This window comes from Musca vetustissima, unplaced genomic scaffold (assembly GCF_032173495.1).
Source record: "Musca vetustissima isolate MV318-11 ecotype Yass unplaced genomic scaffold, APGP_CSIRO_Mvet_v1 utg3975, whole genome shotgun sequence".
NCBI classification, from domain to species: domain Eukaryota; kingdom Metazoa; phylum Arthropoda; class Insecta; order Diptera; family Muscidae; genus Musca; species Musca vetustissima.
The window spans coordinates 30,613-50,729 of NW_026881515.1; the positions used below are offsets into that span (position 1 = coordinate 30,613).

At 35.4% G+C, this 20,117-nt stretch overlaps 1 protein-coding gene across 1 annotated transcript; it reads right to left on the reverse strand.

Moving 5' to 3' along the window:
- Window positions 1-1,194: 1,194 nt before the first annotated feature.
- LOC133327418 (uncharacterized) lies at window positions 1,195-17,858 on the reverse strand (the record flags this gene model as incomplete). The annotated part of the gene is made up of 5 exons (XM_061535973.1): window positions 1,195-1,285; window positions 1,469-1,885; window positions 9,745-9,974; window positions 15,651-15,872; window positions 17,433-17,858. Coding segments are annotated over 5 exons (1,308 nt in total), but the record flags the coding sequence as incomplete, so codon positions are not given.
- Window positions 17,859-20,117: the final 2,259 nt, after the last annotated feature.

A 20,117-nucleotide genomic window follows, 5' to 3' on the forward strand; every position in this document is an offset into this window, starting at 1 on the left:
AGGATCAATAATTTTTCAAGCTAAAAGAATCTTTTGTTTCATTTTTAAAACCTTTTTCTTAAATATGAAGAAAAAATGCTTTCATGTCGGTTAGTGTGTACTCTGCTATATACAGTGAAACCTCTATATTATGACTTTCTATGAAAAATCCAATATTTCCATGTGAAAAATATTTCCCTTTGAGGATCTCTTCGTATCCGTTGTTAATAATTTTTTTTTTTTTGTATTGAATAATTTTCATTATTTAAAGGTTCCACTGTGCGTTAGAAAAACAAATCTTAAATTCATGAAAATATATTTCAAATATTTTTTGCTTTTAATTTTATTTTCGATTTTATTAAATGACTTATTTATATATTGTCTATGGTATTTAAATATTTATGTTTCATGTTGTACCTGTTATTGTAATTTTTATGGTGTGTATGTGTGTGTGTGTGTTTAAAAATAAAACTCTTATTTTTGTATTTTTTATAGAAATTAAATAAAATTTATTTGATTTGAAAATATATATAAAAAACACAGTTTTTCCATTTTTATGCGCTTTGCCAAATTTCGTGTCCAGAAAATCGTTTAAATCTAATTTTTTGTTTGCCACAGAAATTTGTTTTTTGGTTCGAGTATTTGGTATTCGTTTTCTTCCTTTTTTGGTTTAATTTCATTTCAAAAAAATAAAAATAAAAATTCAATTTTCAATTCAATTTTTTATTCAATTTCCTTTCAACAAAGACAGTGGAACCCAACACAAAAGGGTTAACTAAGAGCAAAGGACCAGGCTCGGAAAATAATTCCACTTCGTAAATATTTTCAAATCTCTTGGACAAGCTTCCACTGTCTAAATAAATATGTAAATGTATGTGTGTGTGTTTGTATTTATATACTTGTGTGTGTGTTTGTTTGCTTTCCTAAAAATCTATGTTTTATTATTTTTTTTATATATATTTTTTAATATGTAAATTTTTTTAGTTAAATTAATACAATTGTTGTTTGTTTATTTATTTTTTTTCTCTCTCTCTCTCTCTCTTTTATATATAGAATCATTTTTTATATTAATTTTTTTTCTTCATTTTTGTTGGGGGGTTTTCTAAAAAAGTTATGTATGTATTTTTGTCGGGACTGTTACTTATTTATACTTATTTTGAGTGTGTTTGTGTGTGTGTGTGTTTGGGAGTTTTAGTTTTATTTAAAACTAAAAACTAAAAAAATTAAAATTAATAAAAAATATAATACGCCTTTTTGAAAGAGGTTTTATACGGTTGGTTTGCTCGCTTAGATTCATGTATCAGACCTGCAAAAAATAAAAGTAGAAAAAAAAAGACAAATTGAAATTAAATAAAATCCAAACCATAAATAATCAAATCGATTTAAATAAATTTGCAAAAATACAAACATTAATTGTTTACCAAAAAAATACAAATAATTTTGATTGATAGATTTTATGGAATTTGAAAAAAATTGAATCCCCACTCACCAATTAAAATAGGTCTCTGGCGCATGGCAACCCTTTTCCGAGCCACACCACTTCGATTCCTTCAATGGCGGACAGGGCCGGCCACCCCGTTTGCCATGTTTGATAATTTTCCGATATCGATGCATTTCACCAATACCGCATGTCTTGCTGCAGGCTGACCACTCTGACCAGTGGCTAACACGACAATCGCGTGGACGTTTCGTACGACGTCGACGATTTGTGGTCGTATAGGTGTTAGCTGATGATGATGACGACATGGATGCTTGATTTCCTGCGGCTGATGATGATGACGAGGATGAGGACGAGGTGACCGATGATGCTGTTAAATCTGAGCGTCTATAGCTGTTGGCAATATTTTGCATAATGGCATTTTTATCGTTTTTCGGTACCACATTATAGGGCTGGGAATTGTTGTTCCTGTAATGGAAAAAATGGGGAGACATGAATTTAAATACATTTGCTACAAATTTTATGTTTAGATAAAATTTTGTGATTTGTTCAAACATGGTTTTAAGGACATTAAATAAAAAATTAAAACAAAACAGTAATATTCGGGAGCTATATATAAATCTGCAAACTTAGGAAAGTAGTAAAATAAAATCGGATGGGGCCGACTATATGATACCCCTCACCACTTTGGGTATATTCTACATATGTATCCAAACAGACGTCGCCCTTTCAAATGTATCAGTCAGACACCCATTGCCAATCTTTGGGTCTTTAGTGAACAACTTAAATTACATCAGTCGAATATATATATATATATATATATAGTTTATCTAAAACTGAACCGATTTTCACGAAACTTAGCACACATCATTCTGGACCTAATTTAGTACCCTATTCCAATTTTTTTTTTGCAAATCGAATGACATGTAGGGTCTTTGGAGCCCCATTTACCTTAGATCGGACTTAAATATATATAGGAACTATATATAAATCTGAACCGATTTTCACGAAACTTAACACCCATCACTCTAGCCTCAATTCAGTACCCTATGCCAAATTTCATGCAAATCGAAAGATATATAGGGACTTTGGAGCCCCATTACCTTAGATCGGACGAAAATATATATGGGAGCCATATATAAATCTGAACCGATTTTCACGAAATTTAACACACATCGTTCTAGACATAATTCAGTACGCTATGCCAAATTTAATGCAAATCGAAGGGTATATAGGGACTTTGGTGCACCATTTACCTAAAATCGGACGAAAGTATAAGTAGGAGCTATATCTAACTCTGAACCGATTTTCTCGAAATTTAACACACATCGTTCTAGACTTAATTCATTACGCTGTGCCAAATTTCGTGCAAATCGAAAGGTATGTAGGGACTTTGGAGCACCATTTACCTAAAATCGGACGAAAATATATATGGGAGCTATATATAAATCTGAACCGATTTTCACGAAAATTGACACACATCATTCTAGACATAATTCAGTACGCTGTGCCAAGTTTCGTGCAAATCGAAGGGCACGGAGGGACTTTGATGCACCATTTTCATAAAATCGGACGAAAATATATATGAGAGCTATATATAAATCTGAACCGATTTTCACGAAATTTTACACACATCATTCTGGGCCTAATTCAGTACTTTATGCCAAATTTCGTGCAAATCGAAGGACATGGAGGGACTTTGGTGCACCATTAACATAAAATCGGACAAAATTATATATGAAAGCTATATCTAAATCTGAACCGATTTTCACGAAACTTAGCACACATCATTCTAGACCTAATTCATTACACTTTTCCAAATTTCGTGCAAATCGAGGGATATATAGGGACTTTGGTGCCCCATTTACCTAAAATCGGACGAAAATATATGTGGGAGCTATATCTAAATCTGAACCGATTGTCTCCAAATTCAATAGAGTTCGTCCTTGGGCCAAATAAGTGACTTGTGCCAAATTTCATCCAAATCGAATTATAAATGCGACCTGTACTTTGTTTACAGTTTAACATCAACAGACGGACGGACGGACGGACATGCATAAATTGACGCAGAAAGTGAATCTATGCTTATTTTTAAAAGGAACCATTTGTCTATCTCGTTAGCTTTTGCCTGTTACAAACATATGCACAAAGACATTATACCCTGTACCACTGTGTGGTGAAGGGTATAAAAAATCCACGCCTTTTGTATGTCGTGGAAAAAATATTTTTTAAAAATCCGTAAATAAAGAAGTTATCGAAAAAAATATTTTTGAAAAAATCCTGATTATGCTGGTGAATGAAATAAAATTCTTGAAAAAATCCCCTCTAATAATTCTATGCGAATAATAATCAGCAACATGACAAATCACCAATTGGAATATTTAAGAAAATCGGTCATCTCCTCCCCCTCCAGTTCGTATAAAAGAAAATTACCAGCAAAAAGAAAACACCAAACTTAATTTGAAATTCCCAACATATTGCAAAGAAAATTAGAAAATAACTGATTCGGAATGCATTCACAAGTCATTTCATGTTTTGTGCATTTCAATATGTGTGCACACACACACACACACTCATACATTCATATGGAAGAATAATAGAAGAAAATTGCTAAACGAAAAAGACAAGAACGCAAATGAAATCGGAAACCACTAAACTACTCCACCCTTCCGACATACACACAAACATTCATATGTCAGTCAGACAGTCAATGCTAACAGCTAACATTGAAAACATATTTTTTTTTTAATTCTTTGTCAGTCGTTTTTTTTCAATTTGTTTTTCTGCGAAACCAAAGAAAAAAGAGCTGTGGAAACCGAATTGAACTAAATTAGAATTTTTGTGCAGATACCTTTACACACAAACACTCTTACATATTTGCGGCCACTGTGTGTAAATGTTGCAATCAGCACACAATTACACTCACACACATCTACACCCATACATAAGTACTGGCAATGATATCCTTTAATGCACACACAGACACACAGCCACACCATCACCACTTAGAATAATTCTCCTCCGGATGAATGGATGGTGTAGTGGGGGGTGGATGGATGGATGGTTTTGTAAAAATACATGTCAAATGGAAATTAACATGAATATGCATGCATTTTTGTGTTGTACAACAACACTAATAGCACAGTAAGAAATGCAGAAAAAAACACGAAAAGGGAAAAGGAAATGCAAACAGTTCCAATTTTCGAACAGCAGCAGCAGTGGCAGTGGCAGTTCAACTGGAATTTTTGTGTGCACCCAAAACTTATAAAGAATTCTATTTGTTGTACATCGACGTACATACATACGAACATGAAGGAAAACAAACAAACGTATGTGTGTATGCATGTATGTATGTAATTGGTTCATGTTAGAGTAAATGTAAAGAAAATATGTATTTCGTGAAAAATGAAAGTTGTAATTAGAAGGTATTCAAAAAAATTGGCAATGGGGCCATAGGAATCCGCTACTAGGATTTTTGAAAGTATTTTTGAAGGACTAATAATGTTTGGACCTAAAAGAAATATTTTTCAAAATTTTAGCATAGAATATATATTTTTTAAACATATTTTTTAAAGTATAGTCACATGTTGTTATATCATAAATATTCTTTTTATACCCTTCACCACACTGTGTTATCGGGTATTATGTCATTGTGCATATGTTTGTAACAGGCAAAAATAATCGAGATATACCCATGGTTCCTTTTGAGAATATGCATAGAATCACTTTCTGAGTCGATTTATGCATGTCCGTCCGTCCGTCTGTCCGTGTTAAATTGTAAACAAAGTACAGGTCGCATTTATGATCCGATTTGAATGAAATTTGGCACAGCTCATTTGTTTGGTCCAAGGACAACCCCTATTGAAATTGGGAAAAAATCGGTTCAGATTTAGATATAGCTCCCATATATATTGTCGTCCGATTTAAGGTAAATGGTGCACCAAAGTCCCTGAAAATTATTCAAGTTGCACGAATTTTGGCATAGCGTACTGACTAAAGTCTAGAATGACGCGTGCATAGTTCCGTGAAAATCAGTTCAGATTTAGATATAGCTTCCATATATAGTTTCGTCCGATTTAAGGCAAATTGTGTACCAAAGTCCCTATATATATATATATGTTTGCACGAAATTTGGCATAGCGTACTGAATTAAGTCTAAAATGATGTCTGCAAAGTTTCGTGGAAATCGGTTCAGGATTAGATATAGCTCCCATATACAATTTCGTCCGATTTAAGGTAAATGGTGTACCAAAGTCTCTATATATCTTTCGATTTGTACGAAATTTGGTACTGAATTCAGCCTAGAATGATGTCTGCCAAGTTTCGTGGAAATCGGCCCAGATTTAGATATAGCTCCCATATATAGTTTCGTTCGATTTAAGGTAAATAGGCCACTAAAGTCCTTATATATATCTTTCGAATTGCATGAAATTTGGCACAGAGTAATGAATAAGGTCTATAATGATGTGTGTTATGTTTCGTGAATATTGGTTCAGATTTAGATATAGCTCCCATATATAGTTTCGCCCGATTTTAGGTAAATAGTCCACTAAAGGCCCTATATATCTTTCGATTTGCACGAAATTTGGCACAGAGTAATGAATAAGGTCTGTAATGATGTGTGTTAAGTTGCATGAAAATCGGTTCAGATTTAGATATAGCTCCCATATATATTTTTATCGGATTTAAGGTGATTGGTGCATCTAAACCCTATGTATCTTTCGATTTGCACGAAATTTGGTATAGCGTACTGAATTGCATCTATAATAATGTGTGCTAAGTTTCCAGAAAATCGGTTCAGATTTAGATATAGCTCCCATATATATCTCCGTCCGATTTAAGGTAAATTGTGTACCAAAGTCCGTATATATTTTTCGATTTGCACGGATTTTGGCATAGCGTTCTGAATTAAGTCTAGTATGATGTGTGCAATGTTTCTTGAATATATATATGTATATATATATATATATGTATATATATTCATCCGATTTTAGGTAATTGGTACACCAAAGTTTCTGAAAATCATTCGATTTGCACGAAATTTGTCATAGCATACTAAATTAGGTCTAGCGTACAATAATACCCAAAGTGGTGAAGGGTATCATATAGTCGGCCCAGTCCGACTTTACTATTTTCCTTACTGGTTTTTTATTACAATCTTGGTATTTTCCCTGCTGATATTATGCCAATTTCTATGTAGGGTGCAGAAAAATAAAATTGAAAAAAATTTGGAAATTATTTTTGATGTTTCCATACCGAATTGATGGCAAGTAAAACACTAATATTTGTGAACACACAAACGTTCCTTCACTCACTTCTTCCCCTCCTCTCTACCAAGCTGAATAGTTAAACAAATAATCACGAAGTTTTTAATGTAACCCAGAAACTGTAAAACTAAAAGGAGGACAAGGACATAGTTGTTAGTACTACTACTATTGACATATCAATACTCAATTTTATACGTACGAACATACACACATAGACACGTAATTTAAATATTTAATAATAATTGTAATTGTATTGGTATGTGGTTTTGAATGGGGGGTTATAGAGGCAAGCTGAAGGTTTTTTTTTAATAGACGAAAACAAGTGGATTTTTTTTAATATTTTTTTCAATTAGGTACCAAAGGCGTGGGTTTTTTAAAAAATAATTGTCTAGAGCGTACAAGTGGCACAAATAGTTTAAAGATATTCTTTCAAGAGCTAGACTACAAAGGCGTAGATTTTCTAAAAACATTTTTCCAAATAGCCAAAATAGGCGGGGATTTTTTAGAAATTTTTTTCCAAGTAGTTACCTAAGGCGTGGATTTTTTACAACAATTTTTTCAAGTAGCCTAGATTTTTAGGCGTTGATTTAAAAAGTAAATTAAGAAGTTTTCTTATTTTTATTTCTTTTTTATTTAAATATTTAATTTTTACAAACACACACACATACATAAACACATCACAGGATATAACTTAACATAATTATTTGCTAATTTTCTTTTTAAATTTTAATAACTGAATTATTGATACAACATTCTTTTGGTCACGAAGTTCGCCACTTTTTTCACAAAATTGTACAGCAACCTCCACTGGAATATACAACCGTCGCAGTAGGACGTGGTGGTGCCATGCCAACAGAAACGGATGCCTGAGGCTGGCCCATGCCACCACCGCCCATTACCACTGTTGTCTGAGGCTGAGGTACTCCAACGGCAACAATGGGTGGCGGTGGTGGAGCAAAGCCACCCACCACCACTACACCAGGTGGTGGTGGAGGTCTAGCACCCACATTGATATTTACTCCAACACCAATTCCGGGACGAGGTGGTGGTGGTCCCCAGCCAGGTGGTGGAGGTCCACCAGGTGGTGGTCTAACAGGTCCAGGTCCAAAGCCTCCAGGTCTACCGTAGCCTGGTGGTGGTGGTCCACCAAAACCTCCAACGCGACCTTGGCGTCCTGGTGGAGGCATTCCAAAAAATTAGCGACGAAATAAAATGTATAAATGAAAGCTGCTCCAAACGGAGGAGAGCAAGCTGGGTGGTAGGGTGTTTGATTGCTGCCGAATTACGTTGTCAACTGAACGCGTTGGGACTTCAAACAAAAATGTGCGTCAAATGACCACCGTTATTATTATGAGTGGAACACAGAAAAAAACACATTTTTTGGAGGGGCCAAACATAAGAACTTAATTTTTTCTTTGTAGGCAAATCTCTGTGATTTAATTACAAATCAATCAGCGGGGCATTTATGTTTGTCATTGTGATTTACAACCACCGACCACTGTTTGTCACACACTCCGATATCTATGATAAAAAAAACGAAACGAATTTTATCTTATCAGTTAAGTTCCGACATTGGGGATATTATTTCCAATTTTCTTTTTAATTTTTTTAATTACAACATTCTTTGGCCCCGAAGTTCGTTGTTTGCCTACGAAATTGTACAGCAACAGCCTCCACTGGAATATGTCACTGTCGCAGTAGGACGCGGTGGTGTTACACCAACAGAAACCGAAGCCTGAGGTTGTGGCACGCCGCCACCACCACCCACAACAACGGTTGTTTGAGGCTTAGGTACTCCAACGCCAACAGATACCGAAGCCTGAGGCTGAGGTACTCCAACACCAACAGAAACCGAAGCCTGGGTTTGTGCTTCGCCGCCACCACCCGTAACAATGGTGGTTTGAGGCTTAGGTACTCCAACATCAACAGAAAGCGATGCCTGAGGCTGAGGTACTCCAACAGAAACCGAAGCCTGGGTTTGTGCCACGCCGCCGCCGCCACCCGTAACAACGGTTGTTTGAGACTGAGGTGCTCCAACACCAACAGATACCGAAGCCTGAGATTGTGCCATGCCACCGCCACCACCCATAACAACTGTTGTTTGAGGCTGAGGTACTCCAACGGCAATAATGGCTGGCGGTGGTGGAGCGAAACCACCCACTACCACAACACCTGGCGGTGGTGGAGGTCTGGCGCCCATATTGATATTTACATCAACTACGGGACGAGGTGGTGGTGGTCCCCAGCCAGGTGGTGGCGGTCCACCTGGTGGGGGACCGGCTGGTGGGGGTCCGCCTGGTGGGCGTGCGGCTGGTGGTGGTCCACCTGGTGGCGATGGTCCAGCTGGTGGTTTAGCAAGTCCAGGTCCTCCTCCAAAACCTCTACCGGATGGGGTTGGTCCAGGTGGTGGTCTAGCAAGCCCAGGTCCTCCTCCAAAACCTCCCCCGGATGGTGGTGGTTTAGCAAGACCAGGTCCTCCTCCCATCATACGTACTTGGCGACCAGGTGGTGGAGGCATTTCAAAAAAATTAGCGCAGAATAAACAAATGGATACAGAAAGCTACTCCAAACAGAGGATGGCAAGCTGGTTGTTTGGTGTATGAGTTCTTCCTAGTTACGTTGTCAACTGAACGCGCTGGGACTTTAAACAATAATATGTGTCAAATGACCACAGTAATTATTTTTAGTGGAACACAGATTTTTTTTTTTTTTTTTTTGAGTGGCTAAAGGTGAGAACTTCAAATTTTTTTTATAGGCAAATCTCTTTGAATTTCCTCAAATCAATCAGCTGGCATTTATATTTGTCATTGTGATTTACAACCAGTGTTTGTCACACACACTTCGATATCTATGATAAAAAACCGAACTATTTTATCTTATCATTTAAATCCCTACCTTGGGGCTATCATTCCATTTTGAAAGGTACTTCCCGGCCGTTGTTATCTATTTTCGATTTTTTATCTATTTGTTATGCGTGCCGCACAACCATTGTTGGTAAACGCCAACATACACTTTTTTACAAAATTATATTTCAATAAGAAAATTTATGTTTTTACTCACATTGGATTCATTTTCTCCAGCAGCTTAGAGCGTATGCGATCTCTTTCCGAGGCCCTTGTCGGCTGTGGTCCCACCTCATTTTGCCTTTCACGTTCTATACTGGCCGACAGTTCGTTATTCATTTCGACATGATTGTGTTCCATTTCCAGATGCGTTTGTGTCTTCACGGTCTCATATTTGCGGTCGTCTTCGGCGAAGTTGAACACTTCGCTGAGTTCGTATTCTTTGAGCTGTAACAAAAAAAAAAAAAATAACATAAATAAATAAATAAGGATTAAAAATAGAAAGGATGGATATCGGAAATTTCTATAGAAAAAAGAGTCCTCAGGGTACTGAGGAATTTTTTTTTATAGAAAAAAGAGTCCTCAGGTTACCGAGGAATTTTTTTCTATAGAAAAAAGAGTCCTCAAGGTACTGAGGATTTTTTTCTGTAGAAAAAAGAGTCCTCAGGGTACTGAGGTCCTCAGGGTACTGAGGAATTTTTTTCTATAGAAAAAAGAGTCCTCAGGGTACTGAGGAATTTTTTTCTATAGAAAAGAGTGTGTATGGATATTTTTTTCAAATAGGCATGGATTTTTTTAAGACCCATATAAGGCGCGGATTTCCTAAAGAATTTTTTCCAAGGCCCATATAAGGCGTGAATTTTTTAAAGAATTTTTTCCAAGGCCCATATAAGGCGTGAATTTCTTAAAGATCTGAGGAATTTTTTTCTATAGAAAAAAGAGTCCTCAGACGTACTGAGGAATTTTTCTATAGAAAAAAGAGTCCTCAGGGTACTGAGGAATTTTTTTTCTATAGAAAAAAGGGTCCTCAGAGTACTGAGGAAATGTTTTCCGTAGAAAAAAGAGTCCTCAGAGTACTGAGGAATTTTTTTCTATAGAAAAAAGAGTCCTCAAGGGACCTGAGGAATTTTTTTCTATAGAAAAAAGAGTCCTCAGCATACTGAGGAATTTTTTTCTATAGAAAAAAGAGTCCTCAGCATACTGAGGAATTTTTTTCTATAGAAAAAAGAGTCCTCAGCGTACTGAGGAATTTTTTTTTCTATAGAAAAAAGAGTCCTCAGGGTACTGAGGATTTTTTTCTATAGAAAAAAGAGTCCTCAGGGTACTGAGGAATTTTTTTCTATAGAAAAAAGAGTCCTCAGTGTTGCTGAGGAATTTTTTTCTATAGAAAAAAGAGTCCTCAGGGTACTGAGGAATTTTTTTCTATAGAAAAAAGAGTCCTCAGGGTATTGAGGAATTTTTTCTATAAAAAAAAGAGTCCTCAGGGTACTGGGGATTTTTTTCTAGACAAAAGAGTCCTCAGAGTACTGAGCAATTTTTCTCAATAGAAAAAAGAGTCCTCCGGGTACTGAGGTATTTTTTTATAAAAAAGGGTCCTCAGGGTACTGAGGATAGTTTTTAAAAGGATCTTGTTAAGGATCTCAAAATGATTTCTTTAAAAAATCTACGTGTTGCTAAGGATCTCAAAAATATTTATTTAAAAAATCATAGCCAGGCGATGAACCCCTAAAAATTATTTTAAAATCCACTCTTTATTAAGGACTTAAAAATACTTTTTAAAAATGTATGCCTTGCAATGAAAGCAATTTATAATATGCCTACCATAACATTTTATTCCCTAACTCATAACAATTAAAATATATTATTTCTAATTATTTTTACAAACATAAAACGATTTCAAAATACCAAATGTTTCCCCCTCCCATCTTCGAATGCGGAGTCCTAAACGGATGTTCTGTTCAAATAAAATTTATTGCCATAACAGGTGTTTCAATTGCAGACGGAAATTAAGCATTTAAAATAAATACTAACAATAATAATTTTCTGTAATTTATGAAACAATATCGAAAACTCCCTCCGTTTCCTAGAGAAAATAAATTTATTTTTCATGAGCTTTGATTCTCAAATTCCCATATTTTTTGCAAAAGGTTGTGTGAAATGGCAAATAAATATTTATTTCCTAGAACAAGAAAAAATAAAGGGCAAACATTTATTTCGGCTACAGTAAAATTTAATAGAGCAGAGAAATATTCAATTTTTTTCCAAAAATAATTTTAGAGAGCAACACACCCAAAAATATGCCTGTGATTACAGATGTGGAAAATTCACATAAAAATTCATTAAGTGGAAAACTAAAGAAAGGTCATAGCAAAGGAACCAAACAACAAAATTAATCAATAAAACCAAAGGTAAACATTTTTGTCTTCAGGGAAATTCGAACGGTAAAAAAACAACAACAACAAAAAACAAAACATCATAAACAGGGGTTTTAGCATCAATTCATGCCTAATTTACACATTCCACACTCATCACTGTCAACATCTTCATTTCCATCATCCCCATCCTTAACAATATCCTCGTCTTCGTTGGAAACCTCAGCTGTGTTTTTGCCCCCTCTTGGCAGGCTTTATTGCCTTGGCCTACTCCTACAGGGCTGTCGATTGTTATCACCTCTTCGGTGTGTCTCGGTAATACCGAAAAATCTTCCAGTTATCCATTCATTCATCCTCAGCTTGAAATGAACAACAATTTCTCTTCTTCATCTCCCTATCCTCTTCCAAGAAGTAAAAAACAAATGTTTGAGGGAAAAAATCTCTGCAGTTGTTGTTTTTATTGGGAAAAACAAGGCAAAGGAATGTTTTTCATTTTTTTGTTGTCGTTGTTTTTTTTTTTTTTTTGTTTTTTGGATAACTGCAAAGAACAAGCCGTAAATTCACAAAAGAATTTTCACAGCAAGAATCAGAATCAGAAGCTTGAATAGGATTATGGATTTTAATGCCATATCAAAACGCTCTTGAAGGTGGCTTTGTGTGTGAGCGAGTGTGTGTGTAGGTATCTTTATATGGCATTTCATTTTTTACGCATGTTAAACACAGACATAAATGTTGGAATTTTTCTAAAGGAATTAAAAAGAACGCCGTAACAAAAACTGTGGGGTATCCAAAAAATAATTTTGAGGTCCTTTGAAAAAAAATTCTCAGTACTCAGGAGACTCTTTTTTCTATAGAAAAAAATTCCTCAGCACACTGAGGACTCTTTTTTCTATAGAAAAAAAAATTCCTCAGCACTCTGAGGAATCTTTTTTCTATAGAAAAAAATTCCTTAGCGCAATGAGGGATCTTTTCTGTAGAAAAAAATTCCTCAGCATTCTCTAAGGACTCTTTTTTCTATAGACGGACTCTTTTTTCCATAGAAAAAAAAAAATCCTCAGCATTCTGAGGACTCTGTTTTCTATAGAAAAAAATTCCTCAGCACTCTGAGGACTCTTTTTTCTGTAGAAAAAAATTCCTTAGCATTCTCTAAGGACTCTTTTTTCTATAGAAGGACTCTTTTTTCTATAGAAAAAAATTCCTTAGCACTCTGAAGACTCTTTTTTCTATAGAAAAAATTCATCAGCACTCTGAGAAAAAATTTCCTCTGAGGACTCTTTTTTCTATAGAAAAAAAATCCTTAGCATTCTCTAAGGACTCTTTTTTCTATAGAAAAAAAATTCCTCAGTACGTCTGAGGACTCTTTTTTCTATAGAAAAAAATTCCTTAGCGCGTCTGAGGACTCTTTTTTCTATAGAAAAAAATTCCTCAGCACTGGGGACTCTTTTTTCTACAGAAAAAAATTCCTCAGCCCACTGGGGACTCTTTTTTCTATAGAAAAAAAATCCTCAGCCCACTGGGGACTCTTTTTTCTATAGAAAAAAATTCCTCAGTACGTCTGAGGACTCTTTTTTCTATAGAAAAAAATTCCTCAGTACGTCTGAGGACTCTTTTTTCTATAGAAAAAAATTCCTCAGTACGTCTGAGGACTCTTTTTTCTATAGAAAAAAATTCCTCAGTACGTCTGAGGACTCTTTTTTCTATAGAAAAAAATTCCTCAGTACGTCTGAGGACTCTTTTTTCTATAGAAAAAAATTCTCAGTACTCTGAGGACGCTTTTTTCTATAGGAAAAAATTCCTCAGTACTCTGAGGACTCTTTTTTCTATAGAAAAAAAATTCCTCAGTACGTCTGAGGACTCTTTTTTTCTATAGAAAAAAAATTCCTCAGTACGTCTGAGGACTCTTTTTTCTATAGAAAAAAAATTCCTCAGTACGTCTGAGGACTCTTTTTTCTATAGAAAAAAATTCCTCAGTACGTCTGAGGACTCTTTTTTCTATAGAAAAAAATTCCTCAGTACGTCTGAGGACTCTTTTTTCTATAGAAAAAAATATTCGTCAGTACTCTTAGGAGTCTTTGCTGATGATTTTTTTACAGAAAGAAGAGTCCTCAGGGTACTGAGGATTTTTTTCTATAGAAAAAGGGTGTCCAGAGTACAGAGGATTTTTTTCTATAGCAAAAAGAGTACTTAGAGTTCTGAAGATTTTTTTCTTTAGAAAAAAATTTCCTCAGAGAACCGAGGAATTTTTTGTATAAAAAAAATAATTAATTTTTTGTAACTCCTGCATGACTTTTGTTGTTGTAAATGTTTCCGTTTTCAATTTTTCCTATGCTTTTTAGTATTTGCAGAACACGTCCTCCCCTTTCCCTTCATATAATATATGAATTATGTGCGTGTGTGTTATGCCACAGCCACAATTCTGTGGCAGTGGTGGTGGTCTATTTTCCGTTTCGTTTGCATAGAAATTCAAATTCAAACTGAAATTCGTGAAAAACGGGAACTAAAAACAAAAACCAGAAATCAGTTCACGTAAATGAAGAACAAATTTTCATTTCAAATATAATTAAGAGGCAACACATTTTTCACAGAGTTTTTCCGAAACTAAGCCATGCTTGTTGGATTGGGGAAGGGAAATTCTATGGCTGATTTAGTGGGAAAAATATAGAAGGTGGAGAGAGGGAGAGTTTGTATGGGGAAAAAGTTAGATAATTGTGTTTTGTTGTTGTTGTTCTAGTTAATGTTTGTTGTATTTCCTTTTAGTTAACATAATGAGTTTTCCGAGCAGATTTTGACATGATTTATAATGAAATAAATCACAATGCAAATGATGACAGCAAGCATGAATGGTAAAAAAACGAAACGAAGCAAAGAGAGCGATTGGATGAATGAAGGGGAAGGAATCCTAAAAATTTGGTTCTTTAGAAATTATTTTTTCAGGGTCTACTAGAGGAGTGAATGTTTTTAAAAAAATTCTCCATGGTCTTCTATAGGCGTGAATGTAAAAAAGAAAAAATCAGGATATACAATAGGAGTGGATTTTTTAAAAAATATTTGTTCAGGGTCTTCGATAAAAAAAATGGTCTACTATAGACATGGATTTAAAAAAATATATATTTTTAGGTAGTACCATTTGATATTTTTGGGTATCCTTCCCTCCTTGCATGCTTCGGAAATGCTGCTTTGAAAATTCCAACTCATGATGATTATAATTTCCTTCATTACTCAGTATTTTTTTGTCGGAGTATTTTTTTCTACAAAGCCACTTGTTTGCCTTAGAGGAACAACAACAACATGAGTGAAGTAACTCAAAACCGAAAAAAATATCGGAAACATGATTTCATGTTAATGAATCATTAGTAATTTTTAATGATGTTGTTAATATTCGAGCGAGTTAAAGCCAGGGCAAATTGGGGAAAAACAAAATTATCCAAAAAAGAGAACAAGAAGAGAAAAACGAAACGAAAAAACTACCAAGCACCTCTCCCACCCTCTGGAACGGAAGTGTTGCTAATTTGTAACTAATTATGTTGTTGAGATTGCTGGGCCACCCTATTCTCACCCTACGAAAATCCAAAAAAATTTCACAGGAGGTGCCCGACAGGCAAAATACTCAAAGGTTGAAGAGTGCTTTTGACATATGAGAGTACTTAACACAGATATGCTTTTTCTACTGACATACACACGCACCTTAAGGCGTACACACATACATATATTTTAATATGGAAATAACACACACACACACACTCATACATACCTTTATAAATTGAAATGTCGCCATGGGCGGCAAACGTTTACTTTTCGGATAGAAAAAACTTCCCGCCGGATGTGCGGGATAACGTGATGTTATACGATAGATAACACCCTGCGGCGATGTTGGCCAATTGGGAGCGGTAAAGGTGAAGCCATTATCGGTGCCAGCATCCAAGGGGTCCATTTCCACGGTGACAGTGTCGATCCAGGAGCCACCAACACAGAGCTGGAAATAAATAACAATAAAAATTAATAAAAAAAAATAGATTATCATACTCTACAATATAAAGGGGCGTAGGGATCCCTCAAGGGACCTGACGAATGTTTTTCTATAGAGAAACCCATTTCAGGGGACCGGATGAATTTTTTTCTATAGAAAATCCACCACAGGGGACCTAAGGATTTTTTTTTCTATAAAAAACACCTCAGTGAACCTGGCGAAACCACCTCAGATGTCCTGAGGAATTTTTTTCTATAGACCTAAGGATTTTTTTTCTATAGAAAAACCACCTCAGGGGACCTGAGGAATTTTTTTCTATAGAAAAAACCACCTCAGGGGACCTGAGGAATTTTTTTCTATAGAAAAATCCACCTCAGGGGACCTGAGGAATTTTTTTCTATAGAAAAATCCACCTCAGGGTACCTGAGGAATTTTTTTCTATAGAAAAAACCACTTCAGGGGACCTGTGGAATTTTTTTCTATAGAAAAACAGACCTCAGGAGACCTGACGAATTTTTTTCTATAGAAAAACGGACCTTAGGTGACCTGACGAATTTTTTTCTATAGAAAAACAGACCTCAGGAGACCTGACGAATTTTTTTCTATAGAAAAACAGACCTCAGGAGACCTGACGATTTTTTTTCTATAGAAGAACAGACCTCAGGAGACCTGACGATTTTTTTTTCTATAGAGGAACAGACCTCAGGAGACCTGACGATTTTTTTTCTATAGAGGAACAGACCTCAGGAGACCTGACGAATTTTTTTCTATAGAAGAACAGACCTCAGGAGACCTGACGAATTTTTTTCTATAGAAAAACAGACCTCAGGGGACCTGAGGAATTTTTTCCTGTAGAAAAACAGACCTCAGGAGACCTGACGATTTTTTTCTATAGAAAAACAGACCTCAGTAGACTTGACGAATTTTTTTCTATAGAAAAACAGACCTCAGGAGACCTGACGATTTTTTTTTCTATAGAAAAAACCAACTCAGGAGACCTGACGATTTTGTTTCTGTACAACAAAATCAACTCAGGGGACTTGATAAATTTGTTTTTTTTTTAAGAAAAAAGATTAATATTCCTGTCAGAATCACAAAAAAATATTCTGGGACCTCTGTGCGTATGACTATTGTCACAACGTATACGCCACCCTATCTACCAAAGAAAAAAATTGTTTATGTTTGTAGTGCTTCTATAGGAAATAGAGAACCCTGTAATATGAGGATTTTTTCTGTAGAATAAATCGCCCTTGTATTGGGTAAATTTTGCTATTAAGCAACTTAAAGTAGAGGTCCTTTGTGCGTATGGATATTGTCGCAACGCATACGTTACCATTCGTTAATGTACTGATGATTTATTTTCTACTGAAGAAAATATGGTGTTTTCTCAGTTCTGCCTTCCCACTCCCCATAATTTACATTTCTACCCTTTCTTAGCCGTGCCATTGAGTAATTTGTTACCTGAAACCTTTTCTTAAATTAAACTATCAATTTATTTCTCCAGTGACCCCCCCAACCTCGCCTCATTACAACATTGGTAAACATCCATTGTTAATGATCACTTACCTGAAATGAATCGACCCCTATAAACCAATCCGGTGATGGTACGATGCGTGTCATTAATGACACCAAACTGTGATTGCTATCGACAAAGAATTTTGCCTCGCTGCGACCCGCACCCTGGTTAATGGCCGGTAAATTGAATTCATCGAAAATGTTACGTTCGCCGGTCGGAACAGCTGTCGGCGTATTATGATTGTTGCGTGTTGTTGTAGACGTCGATGCGGACGAGGACGATGAGGATGTCGTGCTAGATGATGTAGATTTCTGTGTTTGTTGTTTTTGTTGTTGCATTTGCAGTTGTTGCTGTTCGCCTAATTGTGTGTCCAATATTTCACTTTTACCCGTTTCGGCAAATTGTTTAACACCGGATGTTGCCTGTTGGCCGATGTGATATAGGGCATATTTGGCGTCATGTGTACGTCCTGCAAAGAGAATGAAGAAATGAAACGAATCAATAAGTGGGGGTAGTTAGGGGTTTCGGAAGCAATTGCTGGCAAATTGCTGTAATTTAAAAAAAATTTCTGAGCTATTTAAATTTTTAATATGCAGGAAAAAATGAACCACCGTTTTAGGGCTATAATTTGTTTTTAGTTGTAATAGATTACATGGGATTAATGGCGAAAAAATAACTAGAATATATTTACTAACTTGCGGGCTAATGGTAATTGTCATAGATAGCCAGTGATGACAGTTAAAAGGGTTGTTACGAAAGGAATGATAGATTTTTAATTTTATATATATTTTATAAACAAAATCTTCTTCCACACGAATTTAATATTTTATAGGAAATATTAAATTCTAAGCTAAATTATTCAAGGGTACCTCATTACGTATGATTATTGTCGCAACGTATACGCCTCCATTACTCCCAAAGAAATCAATTTTGTCAGGGGTAGAGACCATTTTTTCAGGCAATTTTTTATAAAAGAAGACTTCCTCAGGTTTCGGAGGAAAAAAAGTGTCCTCAGATGTACTGAGGATTTTTTTCTATAGAAAAAAGAGTCCTCAGATGTACTGAGGATTTTTTTCTATAGAAAAAGTGTCCTCAGGCGTACTGAGGAATTTTTTTCGATAGGAAAAAAAGTCCTCAGGCGTACTGAGGATTTTTTTATAGAAAAAAAGTCCTCAGGCGTACTGAGGAATTTTTTTCTATAGAAAAAAAGAGTCCTCTGGGTACTGAGGAATTTTTTTCGATAGAAAAAAGAGTCCTCAGGTGTACTGAGGAATTTTTTTCTATAGAAAAAAGAGTCCTCAGGCGTACTGAGGAATTTTTTTCTATAGAAAAAAGAGTCCTCAGACGTACTGAGGATTTTTTTTCTATAGAAAAAAGAGTCCACTGGGTACAGAGGAATTTTTTTCTATAGAAAAAAGAGTCCTCTGGCTACTGAGGAATTTGTTTCTATAGAAAAAAAAGTCCTCAGGCGTACTGAGGAATTTTTTTCTATAGAAAAAAGAGTCCTCAAGCGTACTGAGGAATTTTTTCTATAGAAAAAAGAGTCCTCAGGCGTACTGAGGAATTTTTTTCTATAGAACAAAGAGTCCTCATGCTACTGAGAATTTTTTTATTGGAAATAAATTTCCGAAGGTCCATACGATTTTTTCAATAGAAAAAAAGTTTTCTTCACGGATCCAACGATTTTTTCCCTTTGAAAAAAGAGTCCTCAGGATCCTGATGGTTGGTTTTCACATAAAAAGGTAAATTATTATAGAGAACCTCAGTGCGTATTATTATTGACACAGCGTATACGGCAACGTATCCTTCAATAGAAAATGGAGTTGTGAGGGCATTGAGCATATTTTGTCCATAATAAAAATTCCTCAGTAACGCTAAGGACTTTTTTTCTATAGAAAAAAAATGCTCAGGGCCGCTGAGGACTTTTTTTCTATAGAAACAATTTCCTCAGTACCGCTGAGGACTCTTTTTTCTATAGAAAAAAATTCCTCAGTCCTCTGAGGACTCTTTTTTCTATAGAAAAAATTTCTCAGGACCCTGAGGAGTTTTTCTATAGAAAAAATTTCTCAGGACCCTGAGGAGTTTTTCTATAGAAAAAAATTTCTCAGGACCGCTGAGAACTCTTTTTTCTATAGAAAAAAATTCCTCAGTACCGCTGAGAACTCTTTTTTCTATAGAAAAAAATTCCTCAGTACAGCTGAGGACTCCTTTTTTCTATAGAAACAAATTCCTCAGAACCCTGAGGACTCTTTTTTCTATAGAAAAAAAATTCCTCAGTATCCTGAGGACTCTTTTTTCTATAGAAAAAAATTCCTCAGTACCGCTGAGGACTCTTTTTTCTATAGAAAAAAATTCCTCAGTACCGCTGAGGACTCTTTTTTCTATAGAAAAAAATTCCTCAGTACCGCTGAGGACTCTTTTTTCTATAGAAAAAAATTCCTCAGTACCGCTGAGGACTCTTTTTTCTATAGAAAAAAATTCCTCAGTACCGCTGAGGACTCTTTTTTCTATAGAAAAAAATTCCTCAGTACCGCTGAGGACTCTTTTTTCTATAGAAAAAAAATCCTCAGTACCGCTGAGGACTCTTTTTTCTATAGAAAAAAATTCCTCAGTACCGCTGAGGACTCTTTTTTCTATAGAAAAAAATTCCTCAGTACCGCTGAGGACTCTTTTTTCTATAGAAAAAAATTCCTCAGTACCGCTGAGGACTCTTTTTTCTATAGAAAAAAATTCCT